At 44.5% G+C, this 13,200-nt stretch overlaps 4 protein-coding genes across 4 annotated transcripts in view; 2 read left to right on the top strand and 2 right to left on the bottom strand.

The window, feature by feature from the left end:
• Nucleotides 1-3,737: 3,737 nt before the first annotated feature.
• Nucleotides 3,738-4,649, top strand: GGS22DRAFT_182248 (uncharacterized protein; the record flags this gene model as incomplete). The annotated part of the gene is made up of 1 exon (XM_047963944.1): nt 3,738-4,649. The coding sequence occupies one exon, from the start codon at nt 3,738-3,740 to the stop codon at nt 4,647-4,649; it is 912 nt and encodes a 303-aa protein (XP_047814391.1).
• A 731-nt stretch (nt 4,650-5,380) lies between these two features.
• On the bottom strand, nt 5,381-8,756 carry GGS22DRAFT_174687 (sulfate transporter family-domain-containing protein). Its single transcript, XM_047963133.1, has 3 exons — nt 7,359-8,756; nt 6,792-7,305; nt 5,381-6,722 (listed from the first exon to the last, which is right to left on the bottom strand). Exons 1-3 carry the CDS (start codon nt 8,450-8,452, stop codon nt 5,991-5,993), a joined length of 2,340 nt encoding a protein of 779 aa, XP_047814390.1. The 5' UTR covers nt 8,453-8,756; the 3' UTR covers nt 5,381-5,990.
• Nucleotides 8,757-9,540: 784 nt separating this feature from the next.
• Nucleotides 9,541-10,609, bottom strand: GGS22DRAFT_197476 (uncharacterized protein; the record flags this gene model as incomplete). Its single annotated transcript, XM_047965981.1, has 2 exons — nt 9,541-10,344; nt 10,505-10,609. 2 exons carry the CDS (start codon nt 10,607-10,609, stop codon nt 9,946-9,948), a joined length of 504 nt encoding a protein of 167 aa, XP_047814389.1. The 3' UTR covers nt 9,541-9,945.
• A 1,908-nt stretch (nt 10,610-12,517) lies between these two features.
• GGS22DRAFT_193133 (uncharacterized protein) overlaps nt 12,518-13,200 on the top strand; it is a gene marked incomplete at both ends in the record, with an annotated part of 2,675 nt that continues 1,992 nt past the window's right edge. The window contains one exon of the mRNA XM_047965349.1: nt 12,518-13,123. Coding sequence (XP_047814388.1) covers nt 12,518-13,123 — 606 coding nt within the window. The remainder of the gene's footprint in view (nt 13,124-13,200) is intronic.

Here is a 13,200-nt window from a genome sequence, read left to right as displayed (position 1 = left end):
TTTGGTACCAACAAAACATAAGTGATTGGAATGAAGGATTAACCAGGTCTGGTAACTGCCCAGGTGGTAAAAGAAAGAGAAAAAAAATTCTGATGTTCCTCCCTGACGCTAAGAGGGGTGCCCAGTGAGGCTGTGTAGATACCAGTTTAGCCAATCAGAGAGCCGGCGATACGCAGAGTCCAAACGACCTCCTTTATTAGACAAGCTTAATAACTCTGGGCAATAATAGATTGCTGATGTCACTTAAAAATGGATCCATACTTTATATCCATACGTCCATAAATCCATGTCGAATCTATAAGATCAAATCGCGATTTGAGCGAAATTCGCTTTGCCCAATCACATGTTGATGTTATACCACCTAAAGCGCCTATAGGAAATATGCCGAAGTTGTAGACCGGTCTCCGAATATTATGTACCTTTTTTTTTCTTTTTTTCAGGGCAGTGAGAAATCCCAGGAAGCTACTTAGGTAGGTATGCAGAACCGGAGTTGATAATTCAATCCGGACACCGTCGGTGTCCAAGCTCCGCAGCACTCCGCTCAAGCTATTGACTAGCGACGTGGAAGGCCAAGTCAACTTACACGTCTATCCCAGCATGCCCAGCTCCGAATGATTTCAACGAAAAAAAGAAAAAATAAAATAAAACCCTATTTCTCGATTTAAGGCATACTACGCACTTGGCTGAAGCGGATCATCTAGTACGACTTTTGTTTAAAACTTTCTGTGCGTATAGACAGACAGTTCATCACGCGATCTCGCGTTTCGCCACGGCTATGCTACTTGTTCGATCAACATCTTGGCAGCATAGAATACAGTTAGGCCTCCAAAAACTGCCACTTATTTTGTAACAACAAAAATGTCATTAGAACAGGATTCGAGATAATTAATCCGTAAGGCTTCAAAGTTTCAAAGTTTCCAAGCCTAATTTGACCATATAAAACTCGGCTTTTTTGGAAATTTCTATGCCTTGCGCCTCCGCTATGGGATGAAAATGACCACGGGATTTGGACCGTAAACTAAGCTTAGCAATTAATTAACTCGCAATGGTAGTTCGATTCATCTTCTAAGCTTCCAGGAACCTCGGAATATATTAGCCATGGAACATGTACGTCGAGGGCTTTATGTTTAGAATCATAACGCATGAATTACCTACTCCAAGGCAGACTCGAGAGGCATACATCGTACCTACAGCTACGAGAGAAATCTGTGCACTCATAATCTAACGACCTAGGTAGGTAAGAAAAAGAATACGATAGAAAAAGGATGGCCGTGCCGTGAAGTGTGCGAGGTGATATTACTCAAGGATCCCGGCGTTAGCAGAGTCTCACAAGTAAATACCTACCTAGGTAGGTACCAAAATATCTTCATCGCCGATACGGCACCAAATATTTGAGAGCATTCCATGGCGGATTCCATGCTTATCTCACATTGGGGTGTCTAAGTTACCTTGGATCATGATCTCCACAACTTGGAATCAAGTTCGGAATAGACTAGTCGTTACACTACAGCACACAGCCTCAACCTATACTCCAATCAGTATTCCGCGCAGAGGATCATGACGGAGAAGAAAATTCCAAATTGCATATATGGCGAAATTTGTATCGATATCAAACAGCTCATGATGCAGGAATCCCAAGCTTGTGGTATCTTTACCTACCTAGGTACCTATACAACTTCATATTTTTCTACGAACTTGTATCTGAGGCAGATGGCATGGTATTACTATAATATAAGATACCTATCTTACTAGGTAATCGTAATATGATTATTCTGATTACCAGAAACTGGATTACACAACACAAATCTGCAGAAACCCGCAAACCCTTTGCTCACACCAATGATGGTCATATTTAAAGGGGTTTAGAAAAACGCCAGAGTGACATCGAACGTGGCTATGCTCTTCCCTACATGCAGGACACGACATATTGTTCCTGTTTCAACAGTTTTGTCAAGATTGATAATCTAGACATAGACGATTAGTTGAATAAAAATTCATATTTACTATTATGATCGAGATATACCTATCTAGGTTAGGTAGGTAGGTAGCATATGATTCCACTACGTCGACATATACACCGCGCTTGAAGTGTTCTTGCACGAATTTTAATGAAATTAAACATAATCTGTCAATATTACGATATCATGAGTACCTAATGTATTTACCTAGCTTCAGATCGACTACTTGATGTACTCTAGAGTTAGTAGTCGACTCTACCCAAGCACGTCACACTCACCGCTTCCTAACTTACCTAGGGATAAAAACAGATATGCAACCCAATTGTTAGTTTTTGGTATACCTAACCCTGATATCGTATCTAGAACAACTTGGCAAGAATAATCTTTTATTAGCTCGCAATAGGGACATACATGATGCAAATAACTTTCTTGGGGTTTGAATCCCCCCTTGTCTAGGAACTCGTCATATCACAACGAGTCTGCTAAGCCATATCAACTAGGTGCATCCACAGGCAAGCGGGTATGGTATGAGCAAACTATGGGACTTTAGAGATCTAGAGTGGTACTGAGTCCTATGAGAAGAGCTAAAGCCTATAATTTTTTCAGGCTAAATGAGTACAACTAGATGATAATCTCTTCAACTAGGGTCCAATCCAAATGAAATAACAAATGATGTAATACCATTGCGCCTTGAAATCCCGCGCCATTCTGATCTGCGATTAAAAAGATCTATGGTGACTAGGTATCGGTTTTTGCAGGCACACTTGGCTACTGGCACGTAGATTCGATCCTCTTCGCGTAAGGCAGATTTAGTAGAAAGGCAGAAAGTGAGTAATCATGCCGGTATTTTAATTTTGTAAGCTACTAAGATTCATCCGCGAAATATAGGAATACCTACCTAGGTAGGTAATGACAGAATTAAGAGACATGGTACTAAAATCCGATAATGGTCTCAATCTCTTTCGTGACTCGCGAGCCGAGGTATATGTTCATATAATCCATCAAATTCGCCGACTACGCATCGGCGGTGAAAATCGCAAGTAATGACCGCAAATCGCACACTTTACGGGAATTGGCTGTGGTGCTCCGCCACGATTGTCGTACTCTTTACGATCGCTAAAGCTCGGACTTCGTTTGCTGTTGATTTAGGAGCTATGATTCAGGATTCCAGTTCCAATTTGGGTGTCAAAGTCCTGTTTGCAGAAAATCATGGCTATACCTAACATTGGAACTTATCCCATTTTCTTTTCTATCCAGCTGAAGAGCAGGTACCTAGGTAAATAGGTAGGTAAGTAGAATAGCTTCAATAAGCACAGTGATGATCATGTAGATACATCATTTAGAGCTTCTAGTTATCTTGAGGTCTAAAGCAACAAACTTCATAGCTACATTCTAGAGGATTATACGTATCATTGTCAGTATTAAACAGAAAGAGAAATAAAAGGGGTAGGTTAGTGGGGACTTCAACGTGAATCGAACCAGCGCTGTTTAGAACAGCAAAAAGATAGTAAGTACCTAATTTCACGTCACAGTCAAAAATTTAACCACATAACATGCATGTGTCTAGATATAACCGGCGCATAATGGCTGATCACTTCTTTAGGTGGGTAAGAATGGAGAAACTAGATATTCAGATAGGTTGAGGCTAAATGTTACCTATACGAATTCTGCAGAGACCAAGAGCGACCACATAAAATGTGACCAAGGACTAGTCGCGAGATTCTTGTATCGAGAATGAACACGGCATGTAGGTACGTTAGAATAATACGTATGAACACCATGAAGAAAACCACAGCAGGGCTTATGATCATACTCTCGTGGCAGCAAGCATGCGGATCGCACACAAAATCCACACAAAATGGCCGAGAAAAGACGTATATGCCATGCGCGCAAGACGGATCCAAACAATTCCTAATCCGTAACTGGCGCAGCACAACCTACAGCAACAGCACCGAGGTCTTCGCCTTCACCCTCTCCGCCGACTTCAGCGGGTACGCGTCGTCCTGCCGCGGCGAGCGCAGTGGCGAAGCCAGTAGCGGATGGACGTCGTGTGATGAGCTTACCGACGAATCAAACACATACTTCGACTTCTCGTCCAACGACTACCTCACCGTAAACCACACCTTCGTATGTGATCGCGGCGCAGACGAGTCCGACCCGCGCAATCGATTTGCAAATGTGATCGCTACGGGTGATGGGAGATTGTTAGTCGGACTCGTGGACACGCCTGAGGGCCATTTCACAGGCACGGAGGGCGACAACATGACTATCGCGGCGTACCCGGAGGTAGCGCATCGATTACCAAAGGCAGACTGTGCGGCCGCGTCGAAAGATGCCGAATGGGAAGTTAGGAACTTCACATACAGCGCGCGACTATCGACAGGAAACCCGTGGATCCCACCTGCAGCTGTAGCTAGTATCAACTACGACTTGTATAACAAGGCGAACGACTTCCTGATAAATTGCCAGGCTATCAACGACTCCATCGTGACACCGCCGAATGACCCGGCTCTGATAGATCCAAACGTGCGGTGGCCTTGTCCGATTAGCTATCGCGACGACTTATTCCCGCGTGGGGCGTATCCATCGACGGTGTTCAAGTTTGATAGGAGTCATAACGAACTTACTATCGAGCAGGAGTGGGAGTGCGACGACGATGATGATGATGATGGTGATGATGGACGCGAGTAAGTATTTCAAGTAAATCGTCCCAGAAAGCATTATTCACAAGCTAATGGCGGTCGAACTAATCAAGAGTCACGTTCCCTGCGACTGGCAGCGCTATCTTGTCGCTTCAATGTCACGAGACCTTCACCTTGGACGACGACCCTATCCCCCGGGCGGTGGATTGTGACCCAGTAACCGTGAGCGTTAAGGCGAATATGGAGTCCTAATAAAACAAATGCAGTAGATGTGCCGAAGGATTAATCTCCACGCCGTCGTACGTTGCCCGATCCGAAAGCTGGACGACCGACATTCATTGACTAGCGTGCGGAAATAGGGGCAGGGGCTAAAGAAGGGAACCGTCAAAGTAGTCCAGCCTTAGAAAGTATGGTGCAGTTAGTGGCGTTTACGTAGTACACACACTGACTTTGCTGCTAAGCCCCCTGTAATTCAGTACTATTCAGGGCTGTCTTACTGCTAGTTTAACAACGGGTCAACAATGGCTCAATAACGGCGACTGATTCCTTACCTACTCAATGGAGTTTCATTTAGTACAAGTTATATTATATGCATTGCGTTGTGGATATAATTACTTACCTGCTTTGTTTCCAGCTGTTGTTAAACCGTTGTTGAACTGTTGTTGAAAAGAGAAGGGTTAAAATAGGTGGTACTACTCTGTACCTAGTATTTTAATTGGTCGAAATGACTCACTAGGTACTAGGTAGGTATAATTGCACACTAAGACCCCTTATAATCATGGCGCTGAAAGGTGCCAAGTCCTCTATTTTCATAGGGGATTGAGCAATAAAGATATCCATCCACCTGAGCTACTGTTTTCTAAGGTGGTTTTTTTTTTGGCGGGATGGCGGATTGGCGGTTTGAGGCATTTCGCGGACAACTTCGTACCCATATACCTGGCAAGATAAAACTCATCGCAAAAATAAAAAACCAAACCTAACTTTAGCTATGCTATTTCTATGAATCTGAGTATCCAGAACGCCAACATTGATGCTCCTGGTGCTATGCTATGCTTGTATCATCTCAAAGACATTACCAATTTAGGATCCACCGACAGCTAGATTTATGAACACGCCGCCGGGAATAGAACAGCATACAATAAACATGGGATGTCGTATACTCCGGCATAATGATCGTTTCCAGAACGGCGCTACTAGGAAGGATAGACATTTATCCTTAGCTTCTCATATACTTTCGTACCGGCGTAATCATGGTATTCTCGTCGTATCATGGGCGGTTTCCAAGACTTGTTTTCCATAGGTGGCGCTCGTGACGAAAGCGTACACCGAAACTTGGGTTGCGGAACTCCAATAACCTTACAATTCATTCGTCGTGCGCAATTCCCTCTACCTAGGAGAGATTATCGCTAGCGACCGCACAGGCTCCAGTCTCTTCAAAGTCTTCGACTTCCGTCATACGTAGAGCATCCTTGACATCATCCACAAAGCGGTGCCTCCCTCCGACGAGTTGTACGATACCGCTCCGCTCTAATAGATCCCATACTTTATTATCCCGGCTGACGGGCCGGCTGAAGAATACCCTGACGCCTCGATCGCGATAGTTCCGCACGATTTCTTCTAGTACCTGGGTACCAGAGCCGTCCATTGATGTCACGCCGTGGATGTCAAAAATGACGTTCTTGTTACTAGCCTGCGGGCGTAGGCGAGGTAATGCAGGATGCGCGTTACCTGTGCCGTACAGCTCCAGCCGGCGTAATCTATTCTTCAATTCGCCGGTATTTGCGAAGGTTAAAGGTTCGGGAATCTTTACAATCAAACAGCCTTCTACGAACTCGAGGTCCTCAGGATGTTCTTCAGCATTGGCGAAACGCTCGCTATTGGGAATCCTCCCTAGAATCTGTATGCGAGGGCGCGTCGCATGGCGAATAACTTGAAGAAGAGACAAACCTATGCCGATTGCGATGCCGAGATTGAGGGAGAAGAAAACTGTAACAGCTAAAATGACAGCCATAAGGGAAAGCTCGGTCCAACCCTTGATCCGAACGAAGAAGGATATATCATGAGGCGCCTCTTCAATCAGCGACCAGGCGACGGCCATGATCAGAGCTGATAAGATCGGTTTCTTCTCTATAGTTAGCTTTCGATATTAAATGAAGAGTGAAACGCTAAGGAGGTAAGAGGCTTTACGTACGGGAAGATAATAGAACCATGGTAAGAGGAACATGATGCATATGACGGTAATAATGCTAAGCATGATAGAGCTCATAGGGCTCTTCCCGCCGGTGCTCTTGTTCACCTTGCTTCGACCATAACCACCGAAGGCCGGGATTGCCATAAAGCAAGCACCGACGAGATTAGCTGCGCCAAGCGCCACCAGTTCTCTATTAGGACTTAATTGCATCCCTTCGATTATTTCCTCGCCGCCCAGACTCTTGGCCGCGACGGAAGATTCGAAGAAACCCAGCATTCCAATGAGAAAAGACGTACCCATAGCGTCCCGAATATGAGTCATATGCGACAGCTGGAAGGGGTTGCGAAACGTAAAAGTGTGACCAGACGCTGCTTCGACTTTGCCAAGTACAGGGACGCCACTTTTTTCCCAGTCTAGATTCCATGCTAGAACTGCAGAGAACACAACAACGATGAGCCGATCAGGGAAGTAAGCTACGCCTGGATATCGTGGTTGCAGCCGTCGTTTAATTTCACTGTGTATAAAAATGAGTTGCATTCCAAAAATATCGCGTATTTTGACACTCACCGAAACACCATAATAACTGCGAACCCGACAACACCAACGATAGCTGTTAGATGGTGTCGGTCGCCGAGATGCGTCAACACAAATTCCAGCTTCTCTACCGTACTGCCATGCGTAACACCCTCCGTAGTCTTAGCAGTTCGGTGGAGTCCTAAGACGGGAATCAATTGGTCGATGAAGATGACCACGCCGATAGCCGAGATGAAACCACGTAGAAAGGGTCGACTTAGGACGCTATCAAGAAATCCCAAACGAAATACGCCCATGAGGAAGACGGTAGCACCAGCTATACCAACACCCACACCAGCCACCTTCGCCTGCAAGACAGCATTATCGTCTTCGCCACGTCCGAGATCAATACTATTCTTTATAATAGACCCGATAAGCAAAGAACCAGCTGCTTCGGGCCCGACCACCATGAGCGGACAACTTCCTAATAATGCGTATACGAAAGGATTAATAGCGAAGGAATATAATCCGTTTATCGGAGGGACGTGGGCCAGATTGTCGGCGTACGATAAAGCCATAGGGAGGTACATAGAAGCAATGGTAACAGCAGCTGTAAAGTCACCTTTCAGCCACGACCACTTGTACTGCTTGATCCATATCAGGAACGGCACGTAGTATGATAAATACATCCCCCACGAGTCCTGGACGCCATGTTGTTGTGCTAGGGTGCTCGAGTCCGCCATCTTCTTGCTCTTTACCCTACTCGAAAACGTCTTCCTCCAATTGCCTTTAAGCTGCGTTTCACTAGACGGTACAGAGCCGGAGCCATCCGAATCCGCTACCGACCCTATCTCGGCATCGAAAATACCACCTCTCGACGATGGACTAGAAACGCGAGGAGAAAAAGTGCCGTGGTCGCAAGGGCCATCGTGTGCGTGATCGTTGTGGAGCAGGGAGGTGGTCTCGGTAGTTTCGTCGGCGGGAAGATCGTGTCGCGTACTTGGGCCGGCGAGGTGGCCTGGTGTATCGTCACTCATTGAGGAGGATGAGACGGTGCGACTTTGACGGAGGTTACTTGGTGTTAGTGGAGCGTGGTCGTGATAGGGCCGAGAGCCAGTTGTAATTGAAGGAGGTCGTGACGATGACATTTTGCAAACTGTTGCCGTTGGAACCAAATGAGACAAAAAAAGAAAGAAAAAAAAAGAAACCGGGGCAACCGGTTATTCCTTGAAACTTCTTGCCAGCCTTAGACGATGCGAAGGTGAGGAAAGCTTCGTTTCCATTCGTAAATAGACAGTCGACTTGCCTACAATTATCAGTAGATATCGATTAGTTTATTAAGTCATTCGGTTTATGGGAACCAAAAGACTGACAATAAACTATTTAAACGTGGACAGAAAAAAGGCTGGGCAATCTACATCATGCATGAGAGTTTGGAGATTCTAGACATGGAGAGAATGGACAATATGCAAGATGAGGCAGAGAGGGAGAAATGTCATTTATTTAATTGGCTGAGAGATAAAAAGAATGTCGCCAAGTACCAAGTACTACAACAGGGATCATTGAGCAGAGGGTGGGGAATGGTCCCATTACAATGGAACCTCTGTCAGATGGGCAGCAGCTGGCATCCACTTCGAAGTTCTTCATCACGATATTAGGTAATCTAGTTGTATTCAAGGTTTGTTTAACTTCAAATGTTAGGTTCCAGTCGGTAATTAGTAGGTACCTACGTATGTAGGTAGGTATGGGATACCTTTAGGTATTAGACAAATTTGAAAGCGCAATGGAAAGCGCATCCTATCATAAGAAAACGTTGAACCTTGTGCTTGGTAACAGAAGGTGCTAGTTACGTTGGTCAGCCTTGGAAGGTAGCACTTCCAAGCCCTGGTTACCTAATTGCAAGAAGACTTCGGCTTCGGTTCCATGGATGCCTGTGTAGCCCGTGTCCATGCTGCATCAACCCCGCTGAAACGTGCAGCAAATCCAGCAGGTATCTCGTGAATACTTAGGTACCTATCCATTAGTTGAAGATCTTTCCAACTTTGAAACCCCACCACCTGTTCCAGGCAAGCCACATGGAGCTGGAACTGGTCGAATCACAGGCACCACTTCACAAACGTTGTAGCTTCCAATAAGAGGTACTTACATTTACATACTGCCTAGCACGTACTAAGTTTAACATATAAAATCACAATAACAATATCTAATCTCGTCAAAAAAAGAAAGGAGAGGTAGGTAAAAGAAGAAAAAAAACATACGAAATTATCTCTACGAATAGGTTAGCTATCTAAGTCCACGGCCAATTGATGACTTCCGAGAACCCAGGTATTCGTCGTCCCCATCACTGATTAATCCCTTGCACTAAGCCCTCCATCGAATAATAAGCATGGTTGACAACATCGGGACCAATATAGACGCATCCGCCATGCATCTAATGGTAGTACAAATTGCCATGTCGTGTAATGTGCTGTCAACCGGAAAAGCAAAGCAAAGCAGATTTGATGAAGATGTACGTCAGCCGCTACAGCTCGAGGATGGACAAAGATATTATTGAGTAATGATGTCGGATATCCCTGTATGCAAATCTGAATAGATGTGTGTTGTATGTGAGAGGGTGTAGAATGAATAGGCCTCGTGCCTATCATGCCTCACTCTCATCCTCATCATCATCGTCACTATCTCTATCAGTCTCCATCTCCTTCTTGACATCGAACCCTAGTAATCCCGACATGATCTCTGCATCCTTCTCTGATTCGGTCTCCGACCAGGGCTTCGTCTTTGAGATCTTCTCGTCGTCATCTTCCTCGGCCTTAGGAAGGACCTTGCGGTTGCGGGGTGATTTAGAGGCCAGCTTGGTTTTCTTGCTAGAGCTGGGAGTCATCTGATCTCTTGCCGCACGCTTTCCACGAGGTGTGGCAGGAGTGCTTGTCTCGCCGGACTCACTAGCACCTAAGATCTTCTTCTTGACGGAACTGAAGCATACTCGAGCAGTGGCTGAGTTCTTGAATGAAGCGACCTTCGCAAGCTTCTCGAAGTCGATCTAAAATTTTCAATCAGCAGGCATCCAAACAAAAATGATCGGTTCAGTATATGAAGCTAATTATACGGTTATGAAAGATGGATAATAAGAAAGGAAGTAGCAGGTCAGAGTCATCCGAAGTTTAGAATAGATCGATGCTAGGTAACAATATTGTACTTACCTTCGGCTGTCCCTCAAAACACTGCCAAGCAAAGGAAAGTATCTCCATGTCACGCGAAGTCAACTGCACATCCTTCTGGACCTTGTTGGAGGGCTTTGGTGCCATTGTGATGATCAGTCGTTCTTGACTTATTGTAATCTTCGAGGTCTTGAAGTACCTAGGTATGATGCTGCAGAGCGTCTCTAGTTCACAAAGAGAAGATGGCTATGTCGGTACTGATGTGAACGATGTGAACACGCGGATAAGATGTTGTTTAAGAATAAAGGTACGATAAACTCAAGTCTTCAAATAATTATGATGGTGAAGGACTCAATCGGTTCTGGGCTAGTTTTGATAGGAACATAAAATGAATAAGAGACGGATGTGTTGCAAGTGCAAGTGATAAAAGTAGAAGAAAATAGGAAAGTCTTCAAAGATGTAGAAGATTGGACTTTCTATTTTAAGTACGTATTTAGAAAGATGGACAGAGTTAAACGGAAGGGAGGATACATGTTAAGAAAGTGCTATAGCCAGGTTACGGAGGGCAGTACCCGCTGCTTATTATGGGGTGGTGGTTGAATTCACACATATTCACATGAATTCACATCCTATAGTAACCCGTAAAACAACCAACCCCCCCTTCGTTTCCACCTTCCCAAGCAACCGCTTTCCACATGCAGGTACTTACCTACTTATTTATATACTTGTTACATGCACTAATACTGGCACTCTTGATTGCATAGGCACGTACCTAGTAGTTAGTATATTTATTTTATATGTTTTATATGGGTATTTATCTTAATGCACGTGAGACTCAATACGCAGGGCAATATGAGTAACTATGAGATCTCGAATAAATCGTAACTTATAAACTATTAGAAACCAAACCCGAGTCATGTAAGAATTGTTGATTATTGATTATGCGGTCTCATATTTTTTATATTCGGCTGCATGTTTAAAGAAATCCCGAAGCTTGTCTGCTGGGCCTGATCTAACTGAGCAAGAATATGAGAATGTAGCATCGCATCGCATCGCATCGCATATTTCTTCTATAAATCCATCACCTTGAACTAAATGTTTGAACTTGACTTTGATTCATGATGACTCGACGAGCTTAGTGATCGTTCGTAGGATTGTAAGCTAAGGATAGCAATTGGTACGTCAAAACAAGCTCGAAAAGTGCTATAGAAATAAAGCTTAGCCTTCTAAACTAGTAGAGGTTATTGTTTATCAAAGGACATATTAGGTAACTATGGCAATATATATGGTAGGAAGTAACACCATAGTCACAATATGTCTTCATTTAGTTTATTTCACTCATGTTATTTCTTAAAAGAATATGAATTTGGGACTTGCTTGATAATATCTTTGTCTTAGCTCAATGAAGGGAATATATAGCTAATGATGTGTTCGTTGCTATGATATGTCATTTAGCTGGTAATAATTATCGTGTCGGTGTGAAAAAGGCCCCGTATCGTTGAATAGATATTCAATTGAAATGAAGCGTCTCCTGTTGTTACTACTAGTCTTCCAATTATTACTAATTATTACTCTGTACTAGGTATGAGCATGCTGAGTTATCAGCTGAGATTTTTGTGATGAAATATTAAAAATAAATAAGATTGCCGTTTGTATTGCCTCTTGATGACAGATTACCAAAAAAAAAAAAAAAAAAAGAGAGAAGCCACATTCTTTTCAATGTTTCTACCAATCTTATGTCCGATATTCGGTGAAAGAAAATACCGAGTCTAAGGGATTTCTTAGTAATCACCTTTATATGCAATATTTGTATCGGAAATATTCATCAATACAGTATACCTACATAGAATAGTACTATAAGAGGCGTAGTGCAATACGAGTTAATCGGAGATAATATCGAGTTCGACCGAACAAAAGGAAAATGAGCCGATTCAACATGATCCATCATCCAGGCGCGAAATCGGATCAATTAGATGAATAAGCGTAGGAGGAAACACGAGGCATCGCGGCATTCTAGTTTTCCTTTATTGAAATTGACACAGTTATCAGATCGTCATGGATGAATTACATAACTTAAAGCTTGATCGTCGCCGTCGACGCCCTGCACTTTCATGTGTTAGCTGCAGGAGATCCAAGATTCGCTGTGACCGTAATCTACCCTGCGGCGCCTGTGTAAGGTCCAAGCATAAGACTTGTGTTTATGAACCCCAAGGCCTATCGCGGCATTCGGATATACTACCTGGCGCAGTCGGTCCATCTCAGCCGACCGATACACTGCCGGCTCTCAACTCCGAGACCACCGTCTCCCCCGTTGCGGGTGGATCGGCTCATGCGCATCGCAGCGATGGGTCACATCACGACCACTCCGCTCATTCTATGACTGGGTCAACGCCCGTCGATTCAACTTCTTCTCAGGGCAACGAATCATCTTTCGACGTTAGGGCATTGCTGGATAGAATTAGTGACCTTGAGCGCCGTTTAGAAGAGTCTATGGAATACCATTCAAGCCCGAAGAACTCCAAACCACACTCCGCCACTGTTCCCGAGACCGTAGCTACCTATCCTAGTTACCTTGCTGGGGAGTTACATACCATGAACAAAAGTGTCATGACAAAGACAAGGTACTTGGGTCAAAGTCACTGGATGAACCAGATTGGAGGCGTACGTTGCTCTCTTGGGGGGGGGGGGGCCCCGCCGGGGGGGGGGGGGGGGGGGTGGGGGGGGGGGGGGGCGGGGGA

The sequence above is a fragment of the Annulohypoxylon maeteangense genome (assembly GCF_022496945.1).
Source record: "Annulohypoxylon maeteangense strain CBS 123835 unplaced genomic scaffold GGS22scaffold_25, whole genome shotgun sequence".
NCBI lineage: Eukaryota > Fungi > Ascomycota > Sordariomycetes > Xylariales > Hypoxylaceae > Annulohypoxylon > Annulohypoxylon maeteangense.
The sequence above is the reverse complement of the archived record's forward strand: the minus strand, read 5'-3'. Positions and strand labels throughout refer to the sequence as shown.

Coding starts and splice junctions, on each gene's coding strand:
- GGS22DRAFT_174687 (XM_047963133.1), bottom strand. CDS start 8,452: ATGTCATCGTCACGACCTCCTTCAATTACAACTGGCTCTCGGCCCTAT. Junction 7,306..7,358: donor GCAGTTATTATGGTGTTTCG/GTGAGTGTCAAA, acceptor TTTTATACACAG/TGAAATTAAACGACGGCTGC. Junction 6,723..6,791: donor CATGGTTCTATTATCTTCCC/GTACGTAAAGCC, acceptor ACTATAGAGAAG/AAACCGATCTTATCAGCTCT.